This window comes from Sander lucioperca, chromosome 9 (genome assembly GCF_008315115.2).
Source record: "Sander lucioperca isolate FBNREF2018 chromosome 9, SLUC_FBN_1.2, whole genome shotgun sequence".
In the NCBI taxonomy this organism is placed as follows: domain Eukaryota; kingdom Metazoa; phylum Chordata; class Actinopteri; order Perciformes; family Percidae; genus Sander; species Sander lucioperca.
This window is the reverse complement of record NC_050181.1, coordinates 22349355-22368052: the sequence shown is the minus strand read 5'-3', so window position 1 is coordinate 22368052 and position 18698 is coordinate 22349355. Positions and strand designations below refer to the sequence as shown.

At 39.4% G+C, this 18698-nt stretch overlaps 2 protein-coding genes and 1 non-coding gene across 7 annotated transcripts in view; all 3 read left to right on the top strand.

The window, feature by feature from the left end:
- The window catches only part of pdca (phosducin a), a 44823-nt gene extending 36048 nt beyond the window's left edge, over positions 1–8775 (top strand). Inside the window, exons 1-6 of one of the 3 annotated variants that reach the window (XM_036005231.1) lie at positions 4029–4245; positions 5966–6026; positions 6609–6745; positions 7082–7301; positions 7485–7597; positions 8227–8775. In XM_036005231.1, the coding sequence (XP_035861124.1) occupies positions 5978–6026; positions 6609–6745; positions 7082–7301; positions 7485–7597; positions 8227–8415 (708 nt within the window). In that variant the 5' untranslated portion in view covers positions 4029–4245; positions 5966–5977 and the 3' untranslated portion in view covers positions 8416–8775. Of the gene's footprint in view, positions 1–4028; positions 4246–5675; positions 5701–5965; positions 6027–6608; positions 6746–7081; positions 7302–7484; positions 7598–8226 lie in introns of those variants that run through there. The other 2 variants (XM_031310349.2, XM_036005232.1) reach the window with 2 other exon arrangements.
- LOC116057744 (kinesin-associated protein 3-like) overlaps positions 1–18698 on the top strand; it is a 60130-nt gene that overhangs the window by 36099 nt on the left and 5333 nt on the right. For 2 of the 3 annotated variants that reach the window (XR_004898305.1, XM_031310341.2), the window contains exons 2-14: positions 11490–11621; positions 12365–12522; positions 12987–13048; positions 13404–13545; positions 13803–13902; positions 14015–14139; positions 14276–14374; positions 14748–14926; positions 15114–15276; positions 16326–16426; positions 16594–16702; positions 16942–17054; positions 18228–18393. Coding sequence is in view for 2 of the 3 variants with exons in the window: in XM_031310341.2 (XP_031166201.1) it covers positions 11490–11621; positions 12365–12522; positions 12987–13048; positions 13404–13545; positions 13803–13902; positions 14015–14139; positions 14276–14374; positions 14748–14926; positions 15114–15276; positions 16326–16426; positions 16594–16702; positions 16942–17054; positions 18228–18393 (1649 nt within the window). In the remaining variant the exon portion in view is untranslated. Of the gene's footprint in view, positions 1–9986; positions 10201–11489; positions 11622–12364; positions 12523–12986; positions 13049–13403; positions 13546–13802; positions 13903–14014; positions 14140–14275; positions 14375–14747; positions 14927–15113; positions 15277–16325; positions 16427–16593; positions 16703–16941; positions 17055–18227; positions 18394–18698 lie in introns of those variants that run through there. The other variant, XM_031310342.2, reaches the window with a different exon arrangement.
- trnan-guu lies at positions 1620–1693 on the top strand. Its single transcript has one exon. It is a non-coding gene; the product is annotated as a tRNA-Asn (tRNA).

Below are 18698 nucleotides of genomic sequence, written 5' to 3'. Positions count from 1 at the left end.
GTTTGTCACTCTTCAATGCTTTCTATTTCCCAGGCCTGTGAGGAACAAGTTTGATTCACCCATTGCTGCCGGACTGGAATCTTCCATCCATCCAACGTGACTCCTAACTTACTGATTGCACCACTGGGCCTCTTTCTACACACATTTTCACCCTGGATGCTTATAACACAGAGGGAGCCTCCTAGGACCATCTATGGGAGGACCAGGCTGGAAACAAGCATTTTAAGTCCACATTCCTCAGCCTGTCCCTACCATAGACTGTATACAAAGTTGGGTGATGCGTCTCCACTAGGCCTGCACGATTCGGGGAAAAATATGAATCACGATTCTTTAGCTTAGAATTGATATCACGATTCTATGCCACGATTTTTTTCTCACGAAGTGTAATGTTTATTGCACACATGAACCGTGACAAAACAAAACAAATTGGCAGTACCAAACATAGATTTTTTTGGCACTTATAGCACATTGCGCATCACCACAAGCCTGTAAACACAGAGGCTTCAATGAATAAAGAAAATAAAGTACATACTGGCCATTTAAGTACAGTAGGCTACCAAAAATAATGACATATAAAACATTGAACTAAATATGGCCCTGATACAGGCGCTATCTGAACTCCTTGAACATGTCTTTACATAATTAAAACATGTTAATGTCAATGTCAAATGCTTTCAATAAATTAATTGAAGGAGAAAAAAAAAAGTGTACAAAAGTGAAGCCAAAATATCCTGGATACGGGCGCTGCCGTCTTGTGATTTTAGAGCCAGAGTCTGTGCAGTTGTGATCTGGCGGTGGAGCTGCGGTAGCGAAGTCCCGCCCATACACCCACCCAACCAATCGCGGGTCAATCACAGCTGTCAATCATGACGTTTTAACCCGTTTTTATAGCTAAATCTTGAACAAACAGCGTGATAAGAAATACCTGAAGGGACAAAAACCATCTTTGAGAAAAATGTATTTGACATGTAGTTTAATTTTTTGTTTGGCGCCCATGTCCCATTGGCCAACATAGAGTGTGTGGGATTTATACCTACAGCCTACTACCAGGGGGTGATGAAATTGCACAATTCACTTATACAGTCTATACAGGGACGAGTGGTTTTGGGCAGCATGGTGGCCCAATGGTTAGCACTGTGGCCTCACAGCAGGAAGGTTCTGGTTCTGGTCCTTTCTGTGTGGAGTTTGTATATTCTCCCCATGTTTGCGTGTGTTTCCTCCGTGTGCTCCGGTTTCATGTACTAGGTTCTCCAGTCAGTGCCCTTGAGCAAGGCACTGGCTCAGATCTTTTATTCTCCCTGAAACAAGTATCCGTTTATTTTTAAAGAAGTATTTTTTTTAAAATAGCAAGTTTTTGCAATTTTTACTGTCTCTCGCAATTTCATTGAAACAAAAATACAAAAGACATTTTTTTTTGTTTTGTTTTTTTTACAAAAGCTGCCGCAAAATCAGGCATTTTAAGCCGCAACTAACTAAAGAAAATGCCGCAAAATCTTGGCGCGACTGATTAATACATGTTGGATTTGTTTGAAATTTGCAAAAAACAACATTGGTGTCGACTGCTGTTTGAAAAAAAAAAAAAAAAAAAAAAAAATCGGACACACTGACAGATCATCGTAGTCTCTGTGGCGCAATTGGTTAGCGCGTTCGGCTGTTAACCGAAAGGATGGTGGTTCGAGCCCACCCAGGGACGAGGTGTTTTGGGCAGCATGGTGGCCCAATGGTTACCACTGTGTCCTCACAGCAGGAAGGTTCTCAAGCAATCGATTATCTGTTCAAAAAATGTTCTATGCAAAATGTAAAATGTTCTATTAAAGAAAAGATAGAACATAAATATTTGTGTGTGCTGTAAAGTGGTTAGAAAAATTGAAATCCGCTGAAATCGGTATTAGAAGGTCAAACTCAATGAAGAATCGGCCTAGAGAATTGTAATCGGTGCGTCTCTACAAGCCGTTCTTTAATGTCACAACGTTTTGTGCTCTTCTTTTCTTTTTTTAAGTATTGATTCAGGCACCGGCACCGTTTTAAAAATATGGTTTAAGCGGTATCGGAAAAAACCAAGCAATATTTCTTTTCTAATCCTCATTGTTACAATTCGATTCGATATTGATTTTTAGGCTCAAGATTCGATTCAAAATCGATTTTCGATTCACAAACGATTCTCGATTAAAAAAAACGATTCACAGTATGTGAATGTAGTTACTTTTCCCAGGAGACATACAATTTAAAAAAATAATAAAAATATGAATCAATTTTTTGAATTCTATGAATCGATTTTGAATCGGTAGAGCTTGAATCGCGATACGAATGTGAATCAATTTTTTTGCACACCCCTACTCATTGTATATTAATGCCTCTGTCTACATTAATTAGAGATAAAAACTCAGAATGGCTCTTTCAGTTTTAATTAGGTTTCTGCACTGTAACTGCCAGCAGAGATGTTTTTAAGGTATTTTACTTTTCATTCCCAGGACATGTTGTAGTGTGCACCAGCAACTACCAGGTGGCATCTGTGAGGCATTTGTCAGCTGAGAGGTACCCATGTTAACATCACTACAATCCCACTTGTTCATTGATACAGTGATGATACAGGTGCTATTTCTGGGTATAATAAAGTATACATTTTTTATTGTACAGTAAATTAATTGCATTGACTATAACACTTGTTGTATTACGGCTGTAACCTCTGTTACAAATGATATTGTTAATGCTTTAGATAACAAAAAGTCTTGTGCTGCTCTATTCATTGACTTATCTAAAGCATTCGACTTCGTTGACCATCATCTTCTTCTGCAAAGATTGCAAAGCATAGGTTTTAGTAGCACTGTGCTAAATTGGTTTTCTAATTACCTGAGTGGTAGAACTCCTGTACCTCATCCTTGCTAGAAGTAAAAATGGGTATCCCTCAAGGATCAGTTTTGGGTCCTCTTTTATTTTCTATTTATATAAATAATTTAGGTGTGGATCTGAATCAAACAAAGGCTCATTTTTATGCAGATGATACTATTTTGTATACCTCTGCTACATCATTGAAGGAAGCAAGTCATCATTTACAGTCTGCCTTTAGAGTTTGCCTTTAGTCAAAAAAAAAAAAAAGACAGCACTGTCTCTGTCACTGTATTTGACATGTAGTTTAATTTTTTGTTTGGCGCCCATGTCCCATTAGCTGCTACCAGGGGGCGATGAAATTGCACAATTCACTTATACAGTCTATACATCAACCCCTGGTCCCTACCAGCACCCAGACCTAGGAAAGTGAGAATGGAAAGAAAATGGACTGACGAAACTGACATCAGCTGCCAATTTCTAAATGCGTAACTATCCACATATCTATAATGCATTAATATTTGAGGTGGGTGACGGATTAGATCTCAAAATGTAAACCTGGCAACTGACTCGCATAATCGCTTTTTAGCATGTTTATCAACGCTGTTTGGCCTCCATTGACTTACATTACCTTGTGATTGTGTGTGAATTTACGCCGTAGCGAGTAGTATGAAAGCCCGAAAATCCGCATAGGGAGATTGGTTCGGGTGGTGGATGGGTCAAACAACACAGGACTTTCACCCAGGAGACCGGCGATTGTGTCCCGCGTGTCACGTTTTCTAAACCCAACCGTCACTTTCTTCTTTTCCTAAACCCAACCCTGTTATTGTTTTCCCAAACCCAACCGTCCCGTTATTGTTTTCCTAAACCCAAAGCGATTATGCGTCTTGATAACACGCCAAAATGGCATACGAATTGGCGTGTCATACATACAGCACTTATTGAGATCAGTCTGCAACCTGTCCGCTGTATACGTCGTAGACACACACGCGGATAGCTCAAAATGCGTACAGATAACACGCCTCTTGGCTTTAGAAAGTGGCGTGTATGTTGGGGCGAAGTCATGATGTCACGTTGGGCAACTAAATAATTATTTCACCAATATTTATACTTGCAAATTTGAAGTTAAAAAAGTCTCTTGTGTCTACTTTGCTGTCGTTAGTCCGTAACACTGAGTCTAGTATTAAACATAATCATATTAGACAACATCATATTACAGTGACAGTGATGATGATGATGATGTCGAAGATAAAGCTTATTCCCTCATCTCTCTCCCCACCCCCTCTCTCCTGTCAGTCCTCTAGATGTGGACACACTACTCAGAACATAAATAGATACAACAATAAGAATAAGATTGAAAAAAAAACCGAATAGGCTTTAAGAAACTGACACACACCAGTTCTCGCTCAAGACCCAAAGGTAAGAATTTCTGGCTTTTTAGTCAGGTACCTTGCAGATATTTGTACAACATGGTTAGGGTGTCTAGTACTATATCATATTCTGAGTTCTGCTACAGGTATAGTTTCTATACACTAAAATGCTTGTGTTAGAGATTGATATTTTATACACGTCACGTGACTGTCTTGGTCAATTTGCTTGCAAGAAATTCACATTAAGATATTTTCTGTTTATATTTATTGTTGTAGTATGCCATCATTGTCCGATTGCCCAGAAGTGTGTATTTTTTCCTTAGCAGCATTATAGTAGCAGTGATATATATATGCTTACATCCATTTGCATTCGCTAACATAACTATTGCTTAAGTCAAATCATTTGCTTATGCATATGCATGTAGTATAACGTGTTTTTACTTCTAAAATCAAGTTGTGCCATGATTAAAACCATTGAGGGTTAAAGTCCACTTGCAACTGCAATTCAGTTTATTAATTTTGCCTTGATAACATGAAGGAATTAGCTGCCTTAGACTAAAGGGCATTATTAGTTTTATGACTAGTGTTAATTAGCCCCCTCTTGTTATTGACAGCTCAGCTGTATATTAGCACAATAACTATTTAATGTGAGTAAAAAAAAATGAGTCTGTCACAAGAAGTTAATCTTAAACTTTCAGGATCACAGCAATGAACAATAAAACTTGTTGGTGAATGAAAACTTAATGACAGGCTTAGCCATATCACACACGCACATATAAAATAAGATGTCCTAGGCATATGTATAGTCAGACCTGTTAATCTCAGCATAATCTGATAAGTACACTTCAGCTTGTCTCACAGTAAGTGGTTGTGATAACAATGTGTCCAACTGCATGGATCCATGCACATGCAAAATGTTGCAGATAGTTAGGTTTGGATGTGTCAAAGTGTTGGCTGTCATGGCTATGTTCACACTAAAATGGCTGAATTAGAAATAATCATTTCCTCACTATTTTGGCCTTCGGTCCAGACTAAGTCAGTGTCTTTTTTTACCCTAAAACAATTCTCAATGAACAATGCAGGTGCATTCCTGGATGTTCTTTTCCTTTGGCAATATGTAGACAATGTCATGTAAAATTATAAAAAGATAGTTCTGTATCAATTTCACAATGAAGTGAAGGGGAACATTATCAACATCCAACACATTGGAGGTAAACAACAGCATATGTTCTAAGTCCAGCTCAACTTTTATTTTGTAAAGTGATACCAGGGAAACATAAATTATCCATATATCATGCAGTTGAGCTCCAAAAATGTTTAAAATCAAACGCACAACTGTAGGCAGGTGCAAAGGAGAATGAGATCAGATAATAAAGTGGTGAACTCCCACACACTAAGCCAACGATTTACTAAAGAAGCAGCACGGTCATGAATTAGGAAATACATGATAATTCTGTTTTATTTCAACCGGGCATTCAGAAAATCAGAAAAGGGTTAGTTGCACGTGGAATTTGCCTTGGTGAATGGTGCATACATACACAAACAACATATAACACCAATAAGAAATAAATAATTAAAACAGAAATAGAAAAAAATAGAAAGAAATAAATATCTACAAAATAGCTGTTTAGCATAAGAAAAAGGAGGCTGAATGCAAGAGTTGTAGTTAAGGTGGACTTGTAACATGGATTTCAAAGAGCACATCACCTCACCTACTCTCTGTATAGGCCTGGTAAGGTTATCCGGTTTGTGTGTTCTCTGTATTGCAGACCGCTAGCAAGATGTCTGGCTCCACCCAGGAAGAAGAGGAGTTGCCTGCCAATCACACAGGTCAGAGACATACCATACGTTCCAATACCTATACTACTATACTATTTAATTTGCCCAAAAAAGATACCCAATACCTAGTATGTCGAATGCAGTGCTGCATGCCGAAAAAACATATTTATATATATCCTATTGTACATGGTTGGATTTTTACATTGACTTTTTATGCAAGCCAGCATGCTTCTCAGGCTGTTCTGACCCAACAATCCTTTGCGCAACATATATCAGCAAGAGGGTGGAAGTTCAAGGCGCAATGTTATAAAGAAGTAGTATGTCCCGATTGTATGCATGCTGCATCTAACAGTATGTACTTTGTAAGGGCAGCTGCAGTACATACTAAAAGTAATTTTAAAAAGGTATGCGATTTGGAACTTGTAAATCGTCAGAACAGCTGTACCATTCTGGCTCAAAACCAATGAATGTTGTGTCTATAAAAGGTCTTTATAAAGTCATTGATTCATGTGCACTTGATGGTGTTACTGACTTTAATGCAGTTTCAACTGTACGTTATATTTTAGTATAGTATTTTAAGTGCCTAAATAAAGTAATATAAAGCATTTTGTGGGCATTTCTGTGTATCTCTAGGTCCAAAAGGTGTAATTAATGACTGGCGAAGGTTTAAGTTGGACAGTGTGGATCAGACTGTCCCTCAAAGCAAGAGAGAGCTGCTCAGACAAATGTCCAGTCCAGGAGAGGATGACAAGGAGAGATTCCACAGAAAGGTGGATTGAGACACTCCCCGAACCTCACACACAGGAAATCATACTATTGACAGATTTTATAGTTAGAGGATGACCATAGACTCAACCACAATTGCGCAGATGTGTGCCAACAAAAAAGAAATATGTACAGAGAAAGAGAATCAAAATCAGACTCGGGCATCCGTCCACTTACAGGAAGACGGACACAAAGAAAATCATGCTGTACACAACATTTTTTACTGTGACTTGGATTGTACCTCATTTGTATGTCGCTTTGGACAAAAATGTCTTCCAAAAGAATACTTTTGTATGTAACAAAAAGAAGTGAAGCAGTAACATATATTTTCTTACCTCTAGATGAGTGTTCGGGAGTATGAAATGATCCATGAAGAGGATGAACATTGCCTGAAACGCTACAGAAAACAGTGTATGCAGGAAATGCACGAGCGCCTGAGCTTTGGTCCTACATTTCAAGAAGTCTACGAGCTTGAGACTGGAGAAGCCTTCCTGGAAGTCATAGAGAAGGAACATCGATTGACTCAAGTGGTGGTCCACATCTACCAGCACGGTGTCAAAGGTGGTTCTTTTTTTATTGTGTGTTTAAGTCTCAGCTCATTGGCTCATTTTATAACTACAGTATATTCTCATTGATCAACTAACATTCTACATATACTCCAGAAATGTCTATGTATTGCCACGGGATGGTTCACTACAGTGCTGTTTGCTCATAGTTATGCATGTATTATTTGTCCTTTGTCAGGCTGTGAACAGTTGAACTCATGTCTGGACTGTCTGGCTTCGGAGTACCCCAGCATTAAATTTTGTCGTATTGATGCTGTGGGAACAGGCGCTTCTGAGCGCTTCACCCCTGAGGTTGGTAAACTTTAAAAACAAAAATGGCAATGAAAATGATGATGGTAATATTATTATTCATAGACTAGACTAGAATTGGGCGCCTGGGTAGCTCACCTGGTAGAGCGGGCGCCCATATGCAGAGGCTCAGTCCTCGACGCAGCGGCTCAGGGTCCGACCTGCGGCCATTTGCGACATGTCTTCCCCCTCTCTCTCTCCCCCTTTACTATCTACAGCTGTACAGTCTATTAAAGGCTAAAATGCCCAAAACAATATGTGTAAAAAAAAAAGAGGCTAGACTAGAATTGATTGAATTACAATAATCCCCATTGGGACATTTGGTTACAGTATAATTTCTAATAGTGATAGTTATAGAGATTTTAGTCACACTGCTATCAAGAACTTTGAGGTTATGAGAGGATAATTGACTGTTAAACCCCTCCCATGAACAGCAATTGTCCATGTGGTGTGCATGTGGCACTAGAAAGACCAATACTTGAATAATTAACTGCATTTCTTTTTTAATATATATTATTGTTATAAGATGGGGAGAACTGACTATATTAAAACCAGTGTCACTGTCAGTATTAAATGATCAAACTCAGAGACAGCCTACAGGTACATTGTGATTCCCATTCATATTCTTCCAGGTTCTTCCTGCCCTGCTGGTGTACAAAGCTGGCGAGTTACTTGGTAATTTCCTGGCCGTTACCAAACACTTCAATGAAGACTTCTTCGCAACAGATGTGGAGGGGTTTCTCAATGAATATGGCCTGTTACCTGAGAAGGAGTGCACAGCATGTGCTGATGATGAGGACGAGGGAGAGGACGTGGAATAGTTAAAGAAAGAAAGAGAAAATGATGATCTTTGAGAGAAGGGGAGAAAAAGATTAACTGCAGTGGAGGAGAGTGGATAAAAGCAGAGAACGAGGAAAAAGGAAAAGGGGGTATACCAGTAAAGGTAAAAAAAAAAGCAGAGCTGAAGAAAGAAGTGGAGGAAAACAGTGGGGACAGTGTTGCAGTCATGAGTTAAGAAAACATTTAGCTACACAATAGTAAAAATCAACCAGCACACACTAAATGCTGATTGTATTTAGAAGCAGTTTAATGTAAAGGACATGGTGTGAGATAGTCTGTGCCTAAATACTGCTTTGCAGTCATATCATAGCTCTCCAATAAAAGATGACTTTACCAAAGCACCCTGTGTCTGTCTGTGTAACATTGTACATTGGACTGCAAAAAACACATCTGTATCTACAGTATATCTGTATCTTATGATCATAATCACTATTTCAATACAGATCTTCAGCAGGTCAATTCTGGCAGTATTTCTATGCGGCAATATATATTTACTTACCACAATAGTACATAGTGTTTGTGGGGCAAAATGTAATCATGATGAAGGAGTGTGTATCTACCAGGCCAACTTTATTATTAATATTACCACGGACAACATTTGGAGAAGTTTCTTAGTTCTAGCCATTGTGCATCTTTCTTAAAATTTATGGCATGTGAAGTCAGCAAAACAATGAATTAACCTAACTTAACCCTAAATGTATTCTTATTTGGTAAATGGCACTATTTTACTAATATCTAACTATTCACGTGTAAATGACAACACTGGCAATCATTGGGAAGGTCAAAGGGTACAGTACAGATGAATGCAAAGGTTGTGGTGCTGAAGTGGGTGTGGACGAGGGGCCCTATTTGGGAAAGAAATGGTTCCCCTGTCCATAATTTCTAATGACGGGCCTGTTGGCAATCACTATCAAATCACCACCTTTCAAACTATATGATGTGAATGTGAATCTGAAATTCTGAATTGGAGTGACATGACTCAAATCTGTAAGAATAAATGAAGACAACATGGTCATCAGATGTGCCCTTATTTTCATTAAGCAAAACTAAAACATTGATTTCAGTAATTGTAGGGGAAAAGCCCAGGTAAAGCCGATAGTTGCAACAGCAGTATTTATAGCCAAAGCCGATTTCCAATACAAGTCCTCTTTATATTATAAATAATAAAAGCCCTCTAAATTCTATCCTAGCGCAATAAAACAGGCCCATTACTGATTGTGCATGATGAGTTAATGAAAACAGAAAACGTCATTTGGACGATCATAATAGTAAAGATAAATATAGAATTGTTTTCCATTCATTAGTACTAGCAGAGGCGGTTTAGTTTGGTATAGCTAGATGATCTTTGGCCCTGGTTTACGTTCTCACCATTTAGGAGCAAATTCCCCCCGAGTTCAGCCTTTCAGGCAATTGCTGCATCTGAACCTCCAAACGGTGTTGAATTTATAGATGATCAAGTGTTATGGTCAAGATTTTGGTTACTATCTAATGCCAATCTTTTTAACTGAGGCAGTATTTGTACGCAGCTCAATAATAAAGGCTGCCTGATAGTCTTGACTTAGGGAAAAAAAATCACAACCTACAGGAAAAAGAACCCCATGTTTGTAGTCCGCTCTGCTGTTGACAGTGGTGCTAGCTATCAGCAAAAGGATTTCTATGGTCGTGATTTGGGGTATCAATTAAATGTAATCGAGCTATTTAGTTAATTTGAAATCTGAAACATTAAATCTGAAGAAGATGCAGGATGACGCGCGCTACCTTAAACGGTAAGACTTTACAAAGCTAACATGATTTTAACGTTAAATATTGTTTTTGGGGAAAAGCAATGTTAGCTAGCTAACGTAACCTTACTACAATGTCTCTTGCATATTAATATAATTACAAATTACAGCATACTGCGTTAGCAGTCACTATAGACGTTTAACAAGCACATAACTTATGTCAGATGTTATTGAAAACCCACTGTATCTTGTTAGCCTTGATGCGTGTGGCTCTATTGCATGAAGAGCTCACACCAATTACTGGTCAAACGTCGGGCAATTTCATGTTTTCTTGCTCACCTGTCGAATCGACTACCAAGTGTAAGATGTCTTATACGTTTTTGTAAACCATTATGACCCACCAATAAATTCGGCATATATGTAATCCACAGATAAAACAAGAACTGTTGTAAAATCTCGCATTTTTCAACCGGGGCTCGCTTCGTGGAAGATAACGCTAACTCATAGTAATCAAGTAGCTAGCTTATCTGTGTAAATCAGTACAAAGAGCCAAACTGTATTGAGTGGTGAATTCCCACAGTGCCGAATCCACCACAAGAACATGACAAAATAAAAATGTATTTAATTTTTTTCAAAATACCTATAGTTTCGCTGGTAAACACATTGTCATTCGATCGACATAATGTTAAACGGGGTTTGGCATTGCATTCCCTCAATAAAGGGTGCTGGGATATCTATGCTAACATAGCTAGAAGCTACTGTGAAACGATGACCGATACACTTGAATAGCAAATCAGCTGTCTTATGTTGAATTGGTTTACCGTGTTAGTTGACACTGTGAGTTTAGCTAATCTGTCTAGCCCTTTATGGAAACATGTGTTAGCCCGTTAACCCGTCGCTGTCTGGGCGTGTCTTCTTATAACGTTATTGTTTTGGTGCATGGTTAAATGTTAACGACAAGTCAGAGTGTTTTAATGTTACTGTCATCAACCAAACAGTAACGTTATATACTGATATATCAATTTCTCTTGTGTATCTGTTTTCTTATTTGCTACATAAGTCATCAAAATTCAGTGAAACAGGTACTATGATGTAAACGTCTCAGCTATGATATGTTTGAAATGTGGAAATGGAGACACATTTGATGGCTTAAAGTAATGTTCTTGAGAGACATTGACTTCACCTTACTCATTTATAGTGGAATACATTGATTCGAAACTTAAGTGCAAGGGTCATTTAATATGTATTTAGAATGATTCACTGCTTAACAATGTTGTGGAACAAAGATGTTTGAGTTATTGTTTTCTTAACTGTCTGTTCATTCTCACCCAAAGCAAAGTGACTGCTGGCAGTTTAGATGTCCATCCCACAGAGAAGGCCCTTGTGGTCCACTATGAGGTGGAAGCGTCTATACTGGGAGAGGGTGGAGGTCATGTGCTGGGCGAACGAAAGGAGGGACAAAAAATGTGAGTGGACTGTTGATTTTATTCACAGGACTCTTATTCTTTATTCTTTCCCATTGCCTGTCTGGCTATTTTTCCATTGCTTCTTCTTTCTCTACTTAAATTGAAATGAAATTATGAACTTTTACAGATCATTTTTATCTTGGTATTATCTTCCTTCCCTCTAGATTTCAATTGTTCTCTACCTCTTCTCATTTATTTTTATTGAATTGGATTAGTTTTATTCAGGCTGTTCTTTGAAATCACCATTGCGTTACTTTTACCCATCTGGATAGTAGTAGCTAGCCATATTATCAGTCATTTGTTTGGTATGCTAAAATGGTATGGACCAGTGTTATACAAACTTCTCCACAAATATGACATCAGCTGGTTCTTAAAATCTCTAAGAAAGCCTGAAATTCTGTTGGAAGAGGTCTTGTTTTTCATTGAGTATTTACGAGTTTCATTACACCACATGCCCATCCTTAGATAAATACTGAAAAAAGTAATAGTACAATTTGCATTTTTTTTTTAAACGCAACCTTTAAACTGTCATCAGATGTGTTTAATCAGTAACATGCTAGTTTTTCAGATGTCAATCAGTCTTTGCAATGGTCTTAAATTATTTTGCACGTATGCAAGTTAAGTAAAAAATTCACTTACTCAAGCCTGCGTTCTTATAAACCCGTTTTAAATCTGTGTAAATGGATGAAGTCAACCAGCCTCTGTCAGTCACCCTTCTCTTTGTCCTCTCTTTCTCCCTCCAGTATCCGAGTGAAAAGTCTTTCTCCTAGTACAGATGTGGGAGCTTTGGCCAGGAAAGTGGTGGAGGAGTGTAAACTCATCCCTTCTTCCCGTTTGCCCCAGGTGGAGCAGCTCCTCTACTACTTGCAGAACAGGAAATCATCCCCCGTGGAGGGCAAAAGTCAGTCATGTCATTGTTTTTACACCCTTGCTGTTATTTTCATCCTAATTTTCACCATCAAAATTTGATAACCAACTTTAATTTATTTCAAGCATGTAGTCTGGCACTATACTTAGGCCAGACTCTATCTATCTATCTAATATAAACATTGCTCAACATAGACATTCCAATGTTAAGCTAATTTTAAGAAATTCAGCAGGCTGCAGACATTTCAAAAACATTAAACATGTAAAGACGCAGAGGGATGGCAGATCTGAGGAGTGTTAAATCTGTGTTTACCGGTACATTGATTAGCCACGTAGATCCTGTTACATAGGGTTGAATACATGATGAGAAGATTCATGCGTAGATGTACAGTATATAATACAATTATAAACCATACAAAGAATTAAGCAGACTTTCACATTTTGAAGGACATACTGTAGTGTTTTTAATGTTGGCTGTTTGTGTTTCTGTGTCACCAGTGGAGAAGAAAGAGAAAAGAACGGCGAAACCTAGGGAGCTGACTCCCTTTGAAGGAATGGAGGTAGCAACTTATAAAACACGGACTGACTCTTCCTTCTGTTTGTTCATGTATCTTGTTCCCTCACAGCCATATCAGTTCTCAGACAGCATTCTCCAAATTTTGCTTTGTATTTTTCATGACTGTTCTTCAGCTCTCTAACCTGAGACCAACACCAAATTTAAGGCCTCTGTGTCATGCAATTATCTATGACTTTTCATGTATTTATGTCTATTTAATCTAATTAACAACATGGCTGGTGAAAGACTTAAACCTACAAGCTTCAAATCTCATGTTTATTGCTAACTGAAATAGTTCCATGCCTTGTGATTAGTTAATAGCAGTATGTGTCTGTGTTTTGTTTTGTTTGCCTGTGTAGTTAAATGAGGAAGCCAGTATAACCAGAGTGGATGAGTATATTGAGCTGCTCTATGAAGGCATCCCAGAGAAGATCAGAGGCTCTGCTCTCATTCTGCAGCTCGCCCGCAACCCTGATAACCTGGAGGAGCTGCTACACAATGGTATAGTTTAATTCTGCTTATACTAATGTTTTGCAAAGTAGCTCATACCTACATTTACATGATTATTTTACTTAATAGCTAAAGATATGATACATTTTTCCCTGATTAAGCCAATCAAAAGGTGTGTTTGTGATGTCTTCTCTCCGTGCGTGCGTGCGTGCGTGCGTGCGTCTGTCTGTCTGTGTGTGTGTGTGTCTGTCTGTCTGTGTGTGTGTGTGTCTGTGTGTGTGTGTGTGTGTGTGTGTGTGTGTGTGTAGAGGCAGCCTTAGGTGCTCTGGCCAGAGTATTGAGGGAGGACTGGAAACAGAGTGTCGAGCTTGCTACCATCATCATTTACATCTTCTTCTGCTTCTCCAGGTAACACACACACACACACACAATGGCACAATGGCACACACACATTCCTTAAGCATGTCATACTGTTCTACCTCATCCTTTTACGTAGTGCATCTCTTCTCCTCTCCTCCAGTTTCGCCCAGTTTCACGGAGTGGTGAGTCATTATAAAATAGGTGCGTTGTGTATGAGCGTGGTGGAGCATGAGCTGAAGAGACATGATGTGTGGCGTGAGGAGCTGCGCAAGAAAAACAAGGCTTATATCCTTTTATCTGCTGTCATTTGCTTATAACATTTGGGCTGTCCGTTATTAGCTGTCTACCCTCCTCCTGTATAGTTTACCGGACTTACTTTGTGTGTGTAAAACATGCGTTCCTTAACACTCAATTTGTGTACGTGAGTCAGCACCAGAGAATGGCTCCCTAAGAAGAGACCAGGACAAAGCTGTGAGGAAATACCATGGCCTTCTGTCCAAACAGGAACAGCTGCTCAGAGGTGGATTGGCCTTTCAAATTCCTTCCTTTTAAATGCACTGTTGATGCAAAATAAAAATTAGAAAAAGTGCATTCCTTGTCACATCTCAGCAACTTGTATTTCATTAGTAATACATTATGACTTTCTCACCCATATTTACACCTTTTGTAGAGTAGTGCTTAATCATAACCACATTACCTCCACTAGTGTGAAAGCAGCATTAGTAATGTTTCTCTTTCTCTTTTTTGAATGAAAAGTATAATTCAATATTTCTTGGCTTTGTATTCCTTTTTAATTGTAGCCAAAGAATGCTACCACAAATGAGAAATTGCTTATATTAGCTCTCCTGTTTCTTATATCTTCCTCTCTTTCTATCCCTTTTACTGTCTCTCAGTGTCTCTTTACCTCCTGTTGAACCTTGCTGAGGACACAAGGACGGAGCTGAAGATGAGGAATAAAAACATTGTCGGTCTGCTCGTCAAAGTTCTTGAACGGGATGACGAGGAGCTGCTGGTCCTGGTGGTTTCATTCCTCAAAAAACTGTCCATCTTCCTGGAGAACAAGAATGACATGGTGAGTGAGAGATGTACTTACTGTAAGAATGTACTCTGTTAGACTAATGGTGCGAGCAGACAGAGGAAGAACCTAAAATATCACTTTATGTATGTGTTTCAAGTGGCAACCTCCGGTGCTGATAAATTAAGCCAATGCAAAGTGCCAAAAACGGCAGTTCATTAAGTTCTGTGTTTGTGATTCGCAGGCTGAGGTGGATACTGTGGAACGATTGGCGCGTCTTGTTCCCTGTGACCACGAAGACCTGTTGAACCTGACTCTGCGTCTGCTGCTCAACCTCTCCTTTGACTCTGGACTCAGAGCCAAGATGGTGGAAGTTGGACTGTTACCTAAATTGACTGCCTTGCTGGGTAACAGTGCACACTAACATAGTGGCATATATATATACTGTCTATATTGCATGTACAGTACATTGTGATTTATCCACAGTACCACAGCCATGTGATTTATAACTACCTCTACGGAGACCATAATGTTGAGTTTAGAGCCAAGCTTGCTGCTTTGTGAATAGAAGTGCCGGTCAGTCTGTCCACCATGTTGGTCCAGACTGATATATCTTTTAAACTACTTAATGGATGGCCATGCCATTTTGTACAGACATTCATGGTCCCCAGAGGATGAATCCTGATTATTTTGGTGATCTCCTGACTTTTCCAGCAGGTTGACATGTTGGGCTTTTAGTGAAATATTTTGGCATCTGTTGGATGGATCGCTATGAAATGCGGTACATACCGTATGTCCGTGGTGCTCAGAGGATGAATAGTACTGACTTTGGAGATCCTCTGACCTTTCCTCCAGCGCCACCATGAGGTTGACATTTGTGATTTTGAGTAACAACTGTTAGATGGATAGATGGATGGTTAGTTGCCAGTTAATTTGGTGCAGACATTCAAGTCCCCACCAGATTAATTGTTTTAATTAATTGAATTTTAATTAGGTGGCATCATCAGATCAACATTTGCCAGCCACATGTGTCCAGTACTCGCAAGATAGTTAAAAGACGTGGGGCGCCCGGATAGCTCAGTTGGTAGAGCAGGCGCCCATATGTAGAGGTTTACTCGTTGACGCAGCGGGCCCGGGATCGACTCTAACGTGCGGCCCTTTGCTGCATGTCATTCCCCCCTCTCTCCCCCCTTTCATGTCTTCAGCTGTCCTGTCAAAATAAAGGCTGAAAATCCCCCAAAAAATAATCTTTAAAAAAAAAAAAAAAGATAGTTAAAAGACGTGTAAGATGGTGAACATGATGTAAACATTATACTGCTTAACATCTGCATGTTAGCGAGGTGTTGATTCACATAATATTGTTAGATGGTAGTGATTTATTTTTCAATTCCAATTGCCATTTGTGGTCAGTATTTGAGGAGTATAAATATCTTGACTGATGTTGGTTGTCCTGCAGGTGATGAGAACAACCGCCAGGTTGCCATGCGTATCCTGTATCACATCAGCATCGACGACCGTTTTAAGGGCATGTTTGTTTACACTGACTGCATACCTCAGGTATGATAAAATCCACTGAAAATCACTGTAAACAAATTTAAGGAATATAATCTGTTGTTCAACATTGGCAACACAAGTTGTGTGTGTGTGTGTGTGTGTGTGTGTGTGTGTGTGTGTGTGTGTGTGTGTGTGTGTGTGTGTCTCTTTGTGTCTTTGTGTCTGTCTAGCTAATGCAAATGCTGTACGAGCACGGTGAGGAGGAAACCGAAGCTGAGCTCATCTCCATCTGCATCAACCTGGCTGCAAACAAGAGGAATGCACAACTCATGTGTGAAGGTATATTTATCTGAGTTGCATTTTATGTATGTCCAGATAATGGCTCACTGACTCTATACATTCCTCCAGACTACTGACACTTTTTCCACAAGTAGATCTTCCATTGTCTGTCAGTGGTGGTGTTGTACTATTGAGTTGAGTCTTGTATACAACCTTATTTTAGTGATCTGTGATTATTGGAAAAACAATACTTCTTTTTCACCGCGCAAGAGTCTCTCTTTGTGTCTCTCTGTCCATAGGAAACGGGTTGAAGATGCTCATGAAGAGAGCTCTGAAGATGAAAGACTGCCTTCTGATGAAGATGATCAGAAACATCTCACAACATGACGGACCAACCAAATCAGTGTTCATAGTGAGTTATAAATACACAATAAAAAAAACCTCCCAAAAACAGTTCCTGAAGGAAAAGGGAAGCAACATAAAACCAAGTGTTTTTCGTAAAAAAAAAAAAAAATGTTTCTTTGTGAAAAGAACAAAACAAAATCGGGTGCACAAACTACAAAGGAAAAAGGGCCCATGATTGCTGTTTAAATCAAAGAAACAAATATAACCAAGGACTCTTTAAAATATGAGCTAAATCACTAAACTACACAAACAAACATAGAAACAAAACCTCACTATTTAGTTTCACTTTAAAACAAACACAAGAAATACGGCACTCCTAAACCTGATGTATCTAATACAAAATCTGAGTGTGACACATCCGTTTTTTAAAACTAAAGCCTGGCCCGGTCTCCCAGGTAGTCTTACCACACAAGTATCTTAGCACACGGCAACTAATTGTCATTCAACTACATTCGACAAAGCATAACCAGAGACAAGGTGGCAGGCTGCTCGAGTGGAAATCACAGCTGTATTGTTCTTTTTAGTATTAAGTATGAGTATTAAGGCTGTTTTATGCTTCTGCGTCGTGACCCTTTCAGAGTTCTGCGTCGGGGTTGCTTTGCATCGCGGTGCATTTCACCGCCATAACGCTAGGGGGTGATAAGTCTGCGGTTATTTGCGAGGTGTCTGCCAGCCAGTTTATGTTATGTTATGTTAGCAAGCAAACTTTAGTACAACTGCCCACAAAGTACTGCTTGCTGGCGAAGTGCTAATTTCAAAACGTTACTGACATGTAGACACTTTACAAACGGATAACCCCGTCACTGTAACCAAAATATGTCTGAGTTTATTTGCAAAGCTTATGTCAGTGAACTAGCATGTTGCTACTCCCCACAGTAGGCTGCTTGAAACACCGACTATCAACACACAGGACTAGTTGACCAATCACAGTCCTTGCGGTCTTTGTCGCCTCGACGCAAAGTTACACATTTTTGGAGGTCGAGCTACGGCGGAGGGCTCGGAGGGGTGTTCGCGGCCACGCAGAGGGGTCTGCGGGGGTACGCCGGTCGATTCGACGCAGAAGCATAAAACAGCCTTTAGTTTTACTGTTAGTGGTGGTAGTGCAGCAGTAGAAGCAGTCTTTTATTTTACTGGAGGGTTTTAGTGTCATGATGTGAATGATTTCTTCTATTTGTGTCAGGACTATGTTGGTGACCTGGCAGCAGAGATCCGTGCAGAGGAAGAGGAGGAGTGGGTTCTGGAGTGTCTGGGCACGCTGGCCAACCTCACCATCCCTGACCTGGACTGGGAGTTGGTGCTGAAGGAGTACAACCTGGTACCCTACCTAAAAGACAGACTTAAACCAGGTACTGATTAATTTAGAGAATACACATAAGGCAAATATATGAACTTCAGAATATCCCTTAATTATAATGTGTACCAGTTTTATAGCCCAACTGGTATAGTTATATAAGTTTGTTTTTTATTTGATTTAATTAAAACGGAATAAAACGTCATGATCGACAGCTGTGATTGACTTGTGATTGGTCGGCTCCACCGTTCGATCACTACCGTGCAGACTTTGGCTCAAAAATTACAAGATGGCAGCGCCCGTATCCGGAATATTTTGGCTTCACTTTTGTACAATGGGAGGAAGTGGAGACGCGTCGTC